General features: G+C 38.9%; 1 protein-coding gene across 5 annotated transcripts in view; it reads right to left on the minus strand.

Annotated features, from left to right (window-relative positions):
• Positions 1-16,344, minus strand: part of apba1a (amyloid beta (A4) precursor protein-binding, family A, member 1a) — a 54,713-nt gene that overhangs the window by 14,470 nt on the left and 23,899 nt on the right. For 4 of the 5 annotated variants that reach the window (XM_058775971.1, XM_058775975.1, XM_058775970.1 and 1 more), the window contains exon 3: positions 5,573-7,241. In XM_058775971.1, the coding sequence (XP_058631954.1) occupies positions 5,573-7,174 (1,602 nt within the window). In that variant the 5' untranslated portion in view covers positions 7,175-7,241. Of the gene's footprint in view, positions 1-5,572; positions 7,242-13,745; positions 13,857-16,344 lie in introns of all 5 variants that reach the window. The other variant, XM_058775974.1, reaches the window with a different exon arrangement.

Genomic DNA, 16,344 nt, shown 5'->3' on the forward strand with positions numbered 1-16,344 from the left:
ATTAAAAGACATGCATAAATGTGATACAATTGTAAACTGCCAAGTTTCAGCCAGAAGTATGTTTAATGACTGCTGCTGGCAAAAGGTTCAGACAGCAGGTCAAGGGGGGAAAAGTACATAAAAGATCTGTCTTCTTGTATTGCCGGCTCAAAACTACACCTCATCTCTCTGAACAGGCCAAAATGTGAAATACTAGGGAACAAATGAGTCATACCCTCAACCAGAGCGCATTAGGATAAAATATTAACAGATTTTCTGTTCATTTTTTGTAATAAAGTATAAATATGACACAATGGATTATCATCAAATGAACATTTCTGAAATACTGAAACATTAAAAGATAAACCCAGAGCACATTTCCATAATTAACTCCTCACCTCATCACCATGGCGGCGATCTACCTGATATATCCAAAAATTTTCCATATCAATAAGCGCTTCCAAGAGCTGGAGTGAAAAATGTTCTTCCACAGGATACACTCAAATCAAGTGCTACAGCAGATGTTGCTCTTTGAACCAGAGTACGAGAGAGAAGAACATAAGAGCCTCTTCCACTCTCATCAAACTCACGTTGATAAGTTCACAATGGCTCCAGACAACAGAGGTGAACACGGCTCCTGTTACAGCCCTGTAGGAAAACTGTTCCTGGAACAGATTCGCTCAAGAGTGACTTGGGTCAGAGACTACTACACTACACAACATCAGTGCTATCCTGTGGAAAAACACTCATTTTTGCTAAAGTATTTGTTCACAGGTGTAATAAGCAGCACTAATATTGATCTTAGCTGATACTGTTATAAGTCACTATTAGTAAATTACTCAGCGTTTGACTATGTACTTGAATTCATCACTCCCTGAAACTGACATTACCCATTACAGTGAAACTGTGCAAAAAAAATTATAATACTTCAAATAAATAAATAAGTATCAAACATGTTAAGCATTAATGCAGGGCAGGGGAAGAAGGCGGTTTTTCTTCTTTGGTGTCATATGAGCCTTGCTGAATTATTTACAGGCCGTCTCTTTCTGTCTCTTGACTGCACTAAATAAATCATATTGTGGAGGGGAAAAATAACAGGCTTCTGATGAAATGTCAAATTCTGAGAACAACAGAGAATGGAAGCGAGAGAAGGACACCACCAAGTTCAGAGCAACTTTAATGGGTATTCTGGGATACCTGGAAGATGCTTGACTGTTTAACACTCACTGAAAATCTCCAGGAAATGGTTTACAATGATCAGAACAAAGACCGTGAAGACCATCATTTTTAAGTTCAGAGAAGTTGAGAATTACTAATGATTTTTAATTTTAAAAATGAATGAGAAACATTTAGGATGCTGCTTTATTTCTGGGTCATGAATCAAACGTGAGAATTTTTAAAATAGCTTGTGAACTTTTATCTGAAAACATGCTGTAGAGGTTGTTACACAACCATGGAGTTTGACTGCTGCTGTACATAAATTAATAAATAAACAAACACACACCAAACAAATTCATGAAATTTGTGTTGATCAAATGAACTTTTTAGCTAATAATATAATTAGTAATGAAATCAGTAGTTAAAAAGTAGTGGAAATTTGATATCCTCTGACTGGATGGATTCAGAGTCTGAAGCTAAAAAAATGGAGTATGTGACTATATCTGTCAACTCCAGCCTTTAGTTGCAAAGCAGCAGTTCTAAATTTAAGTTACACGATTACTAAAACTAAAACTGAAATAAACTAAAAATAAACTAAAACTAAAGCTTTGTAGTACTAAGTACTATAGGAAACGCAATCTCCACAGTGACATGAATACAATTATGTTGTGGTATATGAGTACAAAAATAATAAGCTACACATAAACCCTGAAAATATATCATCAGCACAATCATTTACAAATTCAGCATAATTGCAGTGGGTGGTGGCTGGTGTCTTCTTTAAACTCCCACTGGGAGTTTTCAATTAAGTGCAATTCTTTACTTTTTCTCTGAATGCACAAGGAAATGTTCGCTCTCATCAGAGTGCCAAAAGCCCTCGATCCCAAAGAACTGCTTCCAAATGAGGCCTTGTGCTCATGAATACTGCTCAGACAAACAATGGTGATTAATTAACACTGTCGAAATAGGCAACAGAGGAGCTGGGCTTTGCGTTGTTTGTTTAGTGAGACAGAGTATGTTTATTTCTGTAATGTGTTGGTAATAGACAGTGTGACTGATTCAACTGTGATTGAGTAAAATTAGGCAGCACTGAATCTATTAATTACGATATCAAAAGATATGAAAAATCTCAAGCACACATCATGAGATGATACCATTAAGTTTTAATACCAACCGTCGGCACACTTGAATGACATCTACTCATTATGTTAATAAAATGGGTAATACTTATCACAGCTAATGGGAAGAAAAAAAGGAGGGATGATATAAAGAGCATGAGAGAGAGAGCAAAGTAAATCAAGTAAAGACATGGTAATTTTGCTGCCTTACTTATACAGAGAGCTCATCTTTCTCTCTCTGCTCTGTTCAGACAACGTCTGTTGTGGCTGAGGAGCAGGACAGCTTCATTTGCACACGCTGGTCATGTGTAGCACTCACAGAATACAGATGAGCCCTCCAGGCCACGGAAAAGGAGATCCGTTCTATGAGTGCGAGCAGTCTTCATTTTCTAGCGACATGCAATTTGTCCGGCGCCGTGACAGGCACCACTCATGAGACAGGGACTAGCGTGTGTCACCGTCCTCTCCAGAAAAGAAGAGTGAAAGAGCGATGAAGTCATGAAAAGAGGAATGCTGCGATTCACACTGCAGAACAACAATGCAATTGTACACATCCTCCCTGAGAGATCGGTTTTGTCATTTGCTGCACCTGCTACAAATATTTCATAGAAAGTAAACTATATTAAGGCAAATAGGCCTATATATCTAATCGCTCTAGTCAACTAAATGTTCTCCGTGACATAACTTTCTTCTATTCCTTGTTTCATGTGCAGATATAAACTTTTAAATAAGCCGTTTGTAGGCTGGTTTCCCTGAAAATTGTGAACACATTGGCTCTATGGTGCTTTTAAACATTGCTATGTTTGTTGGAGCAAATAGACTCAGCAGCATTGTCTCATCCAGCTGTGTATCACCCTTCACTGCAGACAGGGAAAAATATCCATTTCATAATTTTAAGAAGGCTTTTAAAAACTAGTCAATTTTTAATAAAGTACTATCATATATATTGGTTCAAACAGTAAACCGGTTTGAATTATGTATGCAGTATGAATTTAAAAAAAACTGCATAAGCAATGTACACAACCTTGTGAATTGACAAGAGATCCCTGTTAACTGCATACACTTCTGACTAATGGTTAGAGAACTATTAATAACACACAACTAATTCTTTGACTGGGCAAATAAACCAACTGTAAACAGCAAGGTCACTGGTCACGATGCACAAAATATTGGAAGAACAAGGAAAATCCTAAATACAGAATTGGGAGTGAGGGATTTATATGAATGTATCTTTGAGGGAAAACTGACTGTCCTCAGAAAAGTTCAGATGGTATTTTCTTTTTATCTTACCTCCATATATACTATATGCAGCTCTGCTTTGTTTACAGCAGTAGCCAAATCATAATTTCACAGAGCTAAGGTCAGAACAGGTCTGTTTTTGTGTTACATTTTGAAATTATACAGTCAAACTGCTTATATTGTAATGTAGCATGTTTGTTTGGATTGTGATTAAAATGCAGTGGTTCTCCATCTGTTTTATGCAATCAGATTCATATAAAGGCACGGTCAGGGACAAACTGTGATAAACCGTGAGAAAACCACCAGAATCCTAAAAAAACCCCAAACAAACAAAAAAAAACAACAACAAAAAAACACGTGATACAGATTTTTGGTTTAACCACCTGTTATATAATAACATATTAATGATTTATATATTTTTTACAAATCATTTATTATTCTGTCAGAGTATAGACCTACAATTAAATGGATATTAATGGAGAAACCTTTCCTTGTCCTCAGAAAGATGTAGTTACAGCATCTACCAGCAGGGCCAAGCTACCCATGCTAACCAGCAAAACTGAGCCAAACCCTAGCTGCCGAGGGGTGGAATGTTTGGGAACTGGCCTGGTTTCTTTTTGCTATTTAATTTTGTGACATTACATTTAAAGGCAGTTTGTTATAACAATCACAGGATCTTGTATTTTTTCAGACTACATACTTTAGAACTTCAACAGTTTTTGCTAAGTCTGACCCGGGCTACAACTGGTCTCTGTGTTGAGTACTTGCTCTGAAGGAAAGTAAAGGTGATGTGTATTTAGTCCTTCAAATACCTGATGATGCATTGTCATGGATACTTGGACAGACAGATGAAGAATGTAAATGTGTAATGTACAGTAAATGTTCTTAAAAGGATAGATCACCCAAAAATGAAAATCCTGTCATTGTTTTCTCACCCTCAATTCATTCCAAACCTGTAAGACTTTGGTTAATCTTACCTTAAGGTTTAGTTCACCCAAAAATGAAAATTCTGCAATTAATTACTCACCCTCATGCCGTTCCAAACCCGGAAGATTACGATATTTTTGATGAAACCCGAGAGCTTTCTGACCCTCCATAGAAAGCAATGCAACTCAAATGTTCCCAGGCACGGGAACATTTGAGTTGTAGTAAGTAGTAAGGACATCGTTAAAATAGTCCACGTGACACCAGTGGTTCAACCGTAATTTTACGAAGCTACGAGAATACTTTTTGTGTGCAAAGAAAACAAAAATAGCAACTTTATTCAACAATTTTTTTCTTCTCCTCATCCAGTCCTCTGCCATTATCGAGAGTACCACGATGCATGCACGTGCTGCTGATGACGTAAAACACGCAGTTTTATGAGCAGAGGAATGAATGCGCATGCGTTGAATTACAGTTGAACCACTGATGTCACATGGACTATTTTAATGATGTTTTTACTACGTTTCTGTGCCTCGACCGTGGTAGTACCCTTGCTCTCTATGGAGGGTTAGAAAACTCTCGGATTTCATCAAAAATATCTTAATTTGTGTTCCGAAGATGAATGAAGGTCTTATGCATTTAGAACGGCATGAGGGTGAGTAATTAATGACTGAATTTTAATTTTTAAAAACACAAATTAAAATATTTTGAATAAAACCTGAGAGGTTTATGTCTCGTCATTGAAAGTACAGGTAACCAAGATCCAAAAAGGTTGGTGTCATAGAATGAATCCATATGAGTTGAGTGGTTAACTTCAAGTCCCGTGAAGAGATATGATCGCTTTATATGATGAACAGTTTTGATAAACAGGCCTTTATGACCTTTTTTTGGAAGTTCAATGGATAAACAGAAACCTCTCAGGGTTTATTAAAAATATCTTCATTTGTCTTTCAAAGGTTAACCAAAGTCTTATGTGCTTGGAAGGAGTATATGGTGCCAGAATTTTTTTTTTTTTTAGGTGAACTGTCCCTTAAAGTGAAGCTGTGTAAGCGAGATTCTACTACATAAATAAAACTGTGAAAACAACAGCAGTGATGATGCTACAAAACGTAAAATGCTAAGAATCAACAGAATATGGTACAGCTCATACTCACATCAGCCCCCAGAGATGGCTGCAGGTCAGATTCTGCCGTGGGACTCAGGTCCTGCCTCATTACCCAGATGGGTTCTTTGGGCTCGTCTGGCGTGTAGGGCGAACGGACCGTCCTTGTCTTCACCTCCTCTATTGCCTCTTTGATGTCCTTAATAGCCAGTGAGATTGCATCTCTCTTCTCACGACTGCTCTTTACAACTGGAGCTGGCTCTTCTAAGGGACTTCTAAGGGGCTGTTCTACACCCTCTCTTTCACCCATTGGCTCATTGGGTTTGATTTCGTCCATTTGACCATGGGACTCTGACTCAGGCCACTCTTCTTCTTCATTCCCGTCCTTGTCCAGGCCCATGGCGACACGCTCCAGGCTCTGTGAGCTCAGACTCTCCTTCACCTCTGCCACGATCAGGTCAATGTCCTCATCCTGTTCGCAGCTGTCAGCACGGGGGTACGGGGCAAACTCTGCTTCCTTTTCGGGGCTGTCCGACTCTCCGTCAGATCGCTCGTCATAGTGGTGGAGCCTGGACCCAACAGCCTCTTGTTGCTGGTAGAGGTCACGATCGAAGAGCCTGAACTCTGCCCTGCGTTGTTGTGGAGTCTGTCCCTCGGCTTTGGTCGAAGGGGCGTCCGTGATTTCCTCATAAACATGCTCCTGAAGTGTGTATTCAGCGTAGGGCTCAGAGTACGGCTCATCTTCTGTTGCTCCACCTTCACGGGCCTCTCCTGCTCCGGTGGAACTGCGGTACATGGGTTGAGTGTAAACATAATTGGAGTAATTGGGGTTTAGCGTCTCTGCATCACGGGGCCTCTCAGCATTGGGCAGGGGCTCTCGAGGTAGCGGCGGGGGCTGAGGTGGGTATTGGGGTTGGAGGTAAGCTGGACCACCGTGCTGTTGCTCTGACTCTGCACTCTCTGTGTACTCCTCCGATTCCGGGCGAAGTGGGATGCCATATGTGCTTTCGTCTTCGGGCTCTGCTTCCAGGACCATGACTGCATCCCCCTCTGCCCGGTCTGTGTGGTTGTGGAAGCCGCTCTCCGTGCTGGCGGAGCGGGCCAAAGCACTGCCACCATCGCCCTCGTCTTCCTCAGCTTCCTCTGGCTCTCTACTGGCCGGCATGGCTTGTGTAGGCGAGATGAGATGCTGTTGATGGTCCAGCCTGTGCTGTTCGGCTCTCTCTGCGTCTCTCTGCTGCCTCTCCCGCTGTCGCTGTCTCTGTTGTTGAGCCCGGATTCGGGCTTCGTTGTCTCCCTGTCTGCGGTAGCGTGTCACTGCAGGTCTTGGTATGGGCTGCTGAACGGGTTGCTGCTCAGTGTCACCTTCTTCCGCAGTCCTCCTCGTGGCACGCGTGCGGTTCGTCCCTCCGTTAGATCCCTCGTACCTGCGGTAGCGTGGGGCCCCCTGTTGTTGAGACTGGTAGTGGTTATTCTCCGTACCGTGGTTGCTGTGGTGGTTGCGGGGTCGACCGGAGCGGGAGCTGCCATCTCCATTGTCGTGGCGTCTACGGTGGGATGAGGGGGGCTGTTGGCCCTCGGGGCCCCGACGCTCCAAGTCTGCCTCAGCCGCCTCTCTCAACTCCTGGCCATGCGGCGCCTCCTGGTGGCTCATGATTGGAATGGGGAAGGTCTACACACAGAGCATTACTTCTCCCAGCAGGACTCCGCTCAAGCACCACCTGTAGAAAAACAAACAAAAAACAGATATATACCTTGAAACAGTAACAACTTGGTGAGCAAGATCACTGAAGCAGTCCATTAAAGGTGCACTCAGTAGTTTTTTCCCTCAGAAAAGAATAGTACTCTTGGAAAATATGTTGTATTTAAAATAAATAATTAAACAAATAAAGTTTTATTTGCAAAACCTGTTTAATTTTTCTCACAGGTTTTACAAAAGCATGAAAAATTGAGAAAATAATAATTCATAAAGAATGTTTAATATGGAAATGAAATTAAAAAGGTACTTCTTAAGGTACTTGATAAACTATTTAAAACAGCATTTTTACTTAATCTTGACATAATGTGCTTTCTGTCTGTATGAAGCTGTACAGAGTTTTTGAGACACCACATGATATTATATACTCTGATATACTCCAGTCATATCAGATGCCTAATACAAAATGTCATTAAGTATCATAATATGCTGGGGCACTTGTCTGGGCTTCATTAGATTCTATAATGTTTTCCAATGAGAATTAAGGCTAGTTCACCTGCAATCAAATTTCTGAACAATCACCAGGGGAAAAATCCATCATTAACCTTGTAGCTGATGTTTTATTCATAGTGACATTTACTATGCTACCACATATCAAGATTAGCTGCCTCTGTACTGTAATTGATGTACAAAGATATGAGAATTTTCACACATGCACGAATCAGTGAAATTATCCTACATTTAGTCATAATCTATGAAAATAAAGCAATTATTTATGGTAGCAGAAGTACTGAAGTATTTCTACCTGCCTTTACTGTGAGCTCACAATTTATCCCCACACGACAGCTAGAAATGCAAAGAGCTGTACAAAACCCCCAAGCCTATGAGTTGGTAAGCATCACAAAATAAGACGAATAAGATAGCATAATCAATTTAATAAGATAACTCACATTCAAACTCTTGTCAAGCTATCTGACTGCTCATGTTTTCACATTAACACTTGTCTGAATGAGCTCCTGATATTCACGTACATTCGATACAAGTGAAAGACAGCACTATTATCTAGACTAGACTACATGTGACCTACTTACACAAACTGTGCCAGAGTAGGGTACAGTGACACATTGTTGTGAACAAAAGAGGAGGTTCTCAAAAATAGGTTGAAAGTTGAAATCAAATTTATTTAAAAAATATATATTAAATATAAATATATAAAAATAAATATTTTAATGGTAGTGCTCTAACAAGGATGATTCCAAGGATTTTTCCAGTTCAATACCAAAGCTCAATTGGCACAAATATATTTGTGACACAATATTGCTTATGCTTACCACAAAAAAAGGATAACACTTTTAATTAAGAGAACACTATTCACTATTTTTACAATATCACTAGCATATTGACGGTTTATTAGTACTGGTAAAGCACATATTATTGTATTATTCTGCATAACCATATTCTAGATCTCTTAACTCTACCCAATAACCTAAACACTACTACAATCAACTACATTACTATCAATAAGCAGCAAATTAGGAGTTTAGTGAGGGGAAACTCTTAGTTAATAGTTATTACGTGTTCCCAATGGAAGCCTGTTTCTGCCACTGAATAAAAAATTAAAAAAGGTCATTGCAACTTTTTCTCTCACAATTCTGACTTTTGTCGTAATTGCGAGTATACGTCTCGCAATTTTGGCTTTTTTTCTCAGAATATAAAGCCTGACTTTATAACTTGCAACGCGAGTTTATATCCCACAATTCTGACTTTATATCATCTTGCAATTCTGAATTTATAACTCACAATTCTAAGAAAAAAAAAGTCAGAATTGCGAGTTTGTATCACGTAATTCTGAGAAAAAGTCGCAAAAAAAAAGTTGTTTACAAACCCTGATTAAAACATAAGTGAATGGGACCCATTTTTGGAGGATTTAGAAGCAGAAGCAGAAACATGAAACTTATCATTTTATATAAGCACATTAATTATAGTTTGTTTGTTTTTTGCATTTTAGGCTTTACTTTGTAATGCTAACAAACTTGTAAAATTAGAATTAGAACACAGAAAAGGTAAGTGATTTTTCAGACTAAAGTCATGTTGACATGCATTTTTGTTTTTTGAAAAAATGTTGTTGTTTTTTTTTAAAGAGGGACAGGTGGAAAATAATTTATCTGGTAGCCCAATTAACATCATAATGTCACAAATGTTGACTTAACTTGGTACTGAACCAGGCGTATTTCTTTCAGAGAAAAATTTGTACACAATCACATGCAATGACAGCCACTCATACACTTGCACAGCGTTGTCCAAATGTCTTCACTAGATACCAAAACTTTTGACATTTTTGGAGCATTATGATGGGTGACATTTTGCAGCAAACTTCCATCTGGAATTAGACGACGCTTGAGACGAGCTGTGATCTTATATTAATCAACACAAACAATTAGCCACATTTTCATTCGTTTCCTGACAGCTAACCTAGAATGAAGAGCAGTTTCTCTAAACTGATGAGGAGAGGAGAGAGGTAATAGAAACATGGCCAACTGAAACATGAGTCACCGCTGCAAACGTGACGTCTGCTTCCATGCATGACGGTGTATGGCATGTTGTTAGAGATATCATGTCAGAAAGAAGTCACGGTGCTCGTGTTCCTGTGAGGTGTGATCAAAAGTGACGGTGCGCATACCGAACCCATCAGAAGGCAGCAGTAATTGGTGTAGACGTGAGAAGGTGCTGGAATGCCAGAGGAAATGAAATGACAGTGAGCTCCCCTCCCTCCTGTCTCTAGTTCAAAACATGTACAAAATCCTGAGGGCAACCACCTTGATGATCTGAGTCAGAGGCCAAAAAAAACATCCATATACACAAAGACAGGTGCACAAAAGCACCCACACAATAACAATTTTGCTTCTCCCGTAAATATATCTTGTTTTTTTTACAGGAAAATAATGATAAATACAGAACACAATGTTTTAATATATATTTTCAAATGAATTATGTTCTATGAAATGTTTTTTTTTTTTATGAATTAATTTAAAATATATTCCTTGAAATTATCTTTCTATCTATCTATCGTTTATTTATTTTTACTGGGAAACCAGGCATAAGATCTTTTCAGAACGTAACAATTTTCCAAATGTTTTGAGAAAAATCTTTTGTAGTGAATTCAATTCATTTAAAATATATTCCTTATAAAATATTATAAAGATGTGTATTTATTTAGTTATTTTTACTGGAAAACCAGGCATAATACATTTTCAGAACAACAATATGCCAATGGCTTGAGAAAAATATCAATCTAATCAAATTCTAAAATTATTTTTTACAGTCAATTGCTTCTGACATTGTAAATGTCTAAAGATATTTTACTGGAGAACCAGTCAAAAATACTGTTTCAGAAAATGATCATTTGCCAATGAGGTTAGAAAAACACACATATACTTTTTAGTTAATTTTGTTACATGCAGTCACATACACAATTTTGCTTCTCAAGTAACTGTATGTTGTTTCAAGGATGTTTAGATTTTTTTAACAGGAAAACAAGACTGCTTGGGAAGATTATTTTTGGCAGCACACAGAGGACGCAGCAGCTCTAGTTGCTGTGGTGAATCCCCCTCCCCGGCCTGATTAGGATGATGTGTTCAAAGACTGCAGAAAAATGTCTGACTGTGAAAACTTCCAACTCCTCTCCTCTCTAAGCAACTGATTCACCCAGAATCCTTCCTGGAGACACCCCAACAAGAGAGAAAGAGAGAGATTCTTGGCATGGGTGAGTCAGGCAAATCAATCAACATTGGACTGACAGACCTAACAATGTGATCCCAGAGGGATGATTGTTTACCATTATTGATTTTGCACACACAACATCTCAGAGAGTCACAGGGTAACTCTCCAACAGTCCAGCACATCCTCTTTGAATATGCAAGCATACTGTAACTTCCATAAACCGTACAGTTTTAAAGGCTCAGTGAAAACTAAACTGGACTTTTGTGGATTTCGTCCATGTCTGTGGACTAACTGGATCATAACAACTAGTTTTGTTTTTGATAAGTTCCACTACAATTTCTTGAGAAAAATAGGAAATAAAAATAGTGTTTGTCAAACTATTTCAGTGTGATGTGTAGCAACAACTTCCGGTTATCAAGCACAGACCATATGTCCTCTTTTTCTGTACGTGTCCTGGCCAGGATTTCTAAATTGCCTGAAATGTCTGGGTTTTGGCATTGCTTTCCTAATGATGTGCTTTCTACAGTCCTCATACATCCCACCTTCTTGCACTTCCACAATTGATCAGTTATGTACAATGCCTGTACATTGCATTGGTCAAACTTTTTTCAGTCATTATTACCTTCAGCCAAAACCCAGATGAAATTTAAAAATCCCGGCCAAGACATATCCAGGAGAAAGAGAATTTATGGTCAGCCTATAGCTTATAGATCAGCAAAGACAAAAAAATAATAGATATCTGGTTTTTATTACAACAAAAGCTACAATGAATGACCAAGCTGTGAAAAATAGCTTCAGGCTCTACAACCATCTACCTGTTCTTATTTGTCTAAGAAAGAGAGAAAGTCTACATATCTCCATAAAAGAACAAACATATAGAGCTTTAAACATGTACTTGGCAAAAGTCCTAGATATTATGCAAATGAGTATTTGAAAATAACCCTGAGAAAGTAATATCAGCTGTACGTGCAGTATGGGCTGAAATCAGCATGAGCTACAAAAAGACAAGGAGAAGGAGAAGACGACGGCCTAAACATGTGCTGAAGGTCACTGATAAAAGTAGAGGAGCTGGCATGGGCCAGCTGACAAAAAGGACTGCTGATACAGAAGAACACCATGCCATTTTATCGCTCTCTCTTTCTTTCTCTCTCTCTCTCTCTGACACACACACACACACACACACACACGTAAGGTCCTCACACATGTAGTCTTCAGTATGTGTGAGGAGCAGGTTTAATCAGAGGGTGTTCACAGCTCTCTCTCCCACACAATTCCCAGCGGAGGTCTCACTCAGTGGCTTACCCACAAGGACAAATCAGCATGGCATCTCTACTGCTGCTCTCAGAAAGCATGATGAGAGGAGACGATGACCGTGGGTTGAGATTTGAGAAAAATTAATAAGTGTCATTGTTTTGAGTACCAGTAAACCATCTAAACATCCTTAAAAGAAGAGAAATTGAATAGAACCAAAATATCTGAGAGGCTAAATTGCATAATATATTAAAGTCACTATGAAATTGACAATTCTTAATTTTACTGAAAAAGACTGTGACCAACATTTTCAAACATCCAATGATCCAAGAGCCAAGCAATTCCTATTGGACAAAATTCGTTCCAATCCACGTTCTGTGAAGCACTTTCAGTTAGACATCACAAACAGGGAAGAAAATTCGCAATTTCAGTTTCATACCGACTATAAATAAGTAAGGGATTTCCGTTGAAGTGGACTTCACTCATTTGGAAGGCCCTGGAACGTCATCAAAGCAAGGCAGATTATAATATAACATAATTAAATATTTGAATTTATTTTTACTTTCAAATTTAAATACATATACAATCGTTTATCAAATAAATATTGTTAAAATGTATGTTTATTATACCTGTAATTAACTTAACAGACGCAGCCTCCTGAGATAAATAAAGTAAAATAAAAAAAGACAGAGCCTCAGCTGCTTGTCATCGGTTTTGCTTAGTTTCACCTATTCATACAATAAAATATGCAAATGTAATAATAATAACCATTGGCATAATAACCATTCATAAATACTCAAGTTTGTACAATAATAACAACATTTATGAATACACAAACGCATACGTGAACCCCTCCAGTGCAGAGCCTTTAAAAACTCTTTTAATGGCTCTGCTCCATCATACTGACTGGTGACGTGGTGCGCAAAGACAGTTGGGGGATTTTCCCTGTCCATTTCCTGTAAAGTGCTGTATCGATGTTCCCTAGTTCCCTATGCTGTTTGCAGTGCCCTTCTCTCCCTTCAGATTGGAACTCACTTAAGATGGCAGAATACCCTGTGAAGTCCACTTACGGGTCGAATAGAACGCACATTCTGTCTTGTTGCATTGGCAGAATTTTTTGTACTTGTTTTGAAGGGACCACTCAGTAAAAATGCAGCAAACCTGCATTGCTTTATTTCTTCAATAGAACACAAAAGCAGTCATTTTGAATACTTTTAATGCTGAACATGCAGTGAATGTGGATGGGAACTAGGGCTTTTCAAGCTTATCAAATGTACAAAAAACAGGATTACAACAGTCACCCATAAGACTTGTGAACTGTGTTACGTCATCTGAAGCCATATGATACATGAAACATGATTCAATGTATCTTGATTTAAGTATATTTAAATATTAGTAAAATATAAGAGAAAGATACTGATTAAGTACAGGAGAAAACATGTCTTATGTATAACAATACCGCAGCGTGTTTGTTTTTCCCTCAATGCTATCTCTGTGCAACAAACCAGGAGGTCGACCTTTACCACCCTCAGAACTGAAAAGATTTATGGTTACAGACCTATCTGCGGGTGGTTAGCCAAACTCAGCAGACACGCTCACTCATCCACACCCACAGCGGAGTGGAGCCGCTCCTGTCTGTAAAGCTGGCAGGGAGTGTGGGTCAGGCAGCCTGCGAATAAAGACACACTGCTGTTTGGCTGCAAACAAACACTGCAATTCATTAGAGCCTGCGGACCTGCGGCGGAAAGGGCAGGGAATGAACCATTGCCTCGAGATCACCGACGGGACTCACCTGCTTATAGACAAATCCTGCTATTAAACCTGGTCGAAACTGGATAAAGACACTGGCTGTGTCCATAACAGAGGGCAGACACCTTGCTGTCCAGACTTTTTTTGTATGAATGAACATCTTAAGTAAAAATATTTTTCACAAATATTATCGACTCCACATTTTACAGTAGTGTACATGAATATGACACAATATATAATTTAATAATATACTTTAATTCAAAATTTTATATATATATATATATATATATATAATTATAAAAGTAAATTAATTATGAATTTAAAAATGAAAAAAGTTGTAAATTAAATTTTGTTATAAACATGCCATTTCTGTTCTTTCACATGCCAAACTGTGTGCACAGAGTTGATATCACAGGCAGCAATGGCTACACCTATTCTATGGGAAGCGTCACAGACCAGTTTGGATTTGGATGTTCTAGGCAGCAGTGTATCTCAGACATCACAGTGAGTCACAGCAGCTGACGTCTCCTCTATAGACAGCAGCTCAATGACATCAGTCAAAACAGTCTCTGAGTGGCTCCTCAAGGCTGGAAGTGAATTAGCAGTGTAATTCAAACCAACACGAAACAAGAGTGACTCTGGATCAGCATAATGCATTATCATACAAACAATGAGCTCAAGTCAACACAAAATGCACTGTCCACCAGTTTTTCCTGATGTAGGAGTCTCTTCCAAATGCCTGATTACACACACACACATCCAGTAAAAAACAAAAATACACAAACAGACAGTATGGTGAGTTTGAGTGAATCGTTCCTATAACAGGATTACCACTGCCAGATTAAACTGACAGAACAGTGGCAGTCATAGTAAAGGGACGGTGGGCCGAGACAAGAGAGAGAGAGAGAACGAGAGAAAAAAAGAGAGAGAGAGAGATAGAGAGAGAGATGAACAATAGCCTTCTAAGTGCTCCTGTCAATGACAGACTGTGTTTGGGTGGAAAGTGCTATTAGGCGTCAAACAAAACCATTAAAACCAGTCAAACTTCAGCCAATAGTTTGCTGATTCAGGCCTATTAAAGCACACTACACTGGACACACTGACAGATGGTGTCACACTATGACAGATAGCAAGCTCAGCTGAATCCACAACGCTGTGTATTTACTATGCCAAGTGAATAAGAACAGAACCCACTGTAATATCACTCCGACATCCCATGAAGCTACAAGAGGCCATTGAAAACAACACGCCATTATTTGTGATATATTTTAAAGGGGTGGTTTACTGCGATTTCACTTTTTTCATTTTAAATAGTGTGTAATGTTGCTGTTGGTGCATGAACAGTATCTGCAAAGTTGCTGCGCTGAAAGTTCAACGTAAGTGGAGATATCGTCTTTTAAAAATCAGGAAGTTTAAAGCCTACAAAAACAACTCATATGGGACTACAACGAGATACTTCCCGGGTTGCATACGTAACAAACCCATAAATTTACATCAACCCCTCCCTCCGGAACATGCGAAAAAGGGGGCAAGGCCATGTTCTGCGGCTTTGTCGAAGAGGAAGAGTTATAGTGGAGAGTTGTAGCCATGCCGTCAAAACGGTGTTATTTTCACCCAGCTGTCAGGTCTTCTGTGTTTGGGCTTCCTACGGACACTGTAGTTCATCAACAATGGTTAAAATTTATGTTTGATAATGTTCCTGACAATTACAATCCTAATTTAGCTCTCTGTGCTGCGCATTTTACGGAAGACAGCTTCCAGAATCTACACGAGTTCAATAATAAAATAAAAATAAAAACTTACCATTCAGAAACGTTTTGTAAGAGCCGTGCTTGCGGAAGTTCTACTTGACTCTCTTCATTACCGCTTTCTGGGTCTGATTCTGGCTCAAACTGATACGGCAATATTGACACCATTATTTACATTTGACCGGAGCACTTGCAACTGTCGCCCGTGAAGGTGATGGGCGTGAAGTTTCCAGACAATGTGCAGTACACAGTTTAGCCAATCACAACTAACCAATCTGAGCCCATTTTCTGTTTCTGAGGGAGTGGTTTCATAGAATCAGGAAGTCAACCGGTCGTTCAAATGACAGAGGAGAAAGCGGCTTACAATAAAGGTGAAATATATGAAAAATAAGGCGTTTTTTAACAAACGAAACACGAAGACATGTTATATTGCACCCCATAAACACAATAAACCAAAGAAAAAAGGCAGTAAACCACCTTTAATAAACACAGCTAGTCAACTGTGCTTTATTCCACCCCGATTTACCAGGAAATGTACTTAGGGAACTGGTTTCAGATTGACTTCTAAGGCAGCATAGGATCCCATCTGATGAAAAATTCAAGCTTTTGAGGCAACCATATTAACATTTAATGATTAGAATGTTTATTTTTTGGTACAAT

Source organism: Onychostoma macrolepis, chromosome 05 (genome assembly GCF_012432095.1).
Source record: "Onychostoma macrolepis isolate SWU-2019 chromosome 05, ASM1243209v1, whole genome shotgun sequence".
Taxonomy (NCBI): domain Eukaryota; kingdom Metazoa; phylum Chordata; class Actinopteri; order Cypriniformes; family Cyprinidae; genus Onychostoma; species Onychostoma macrolepis.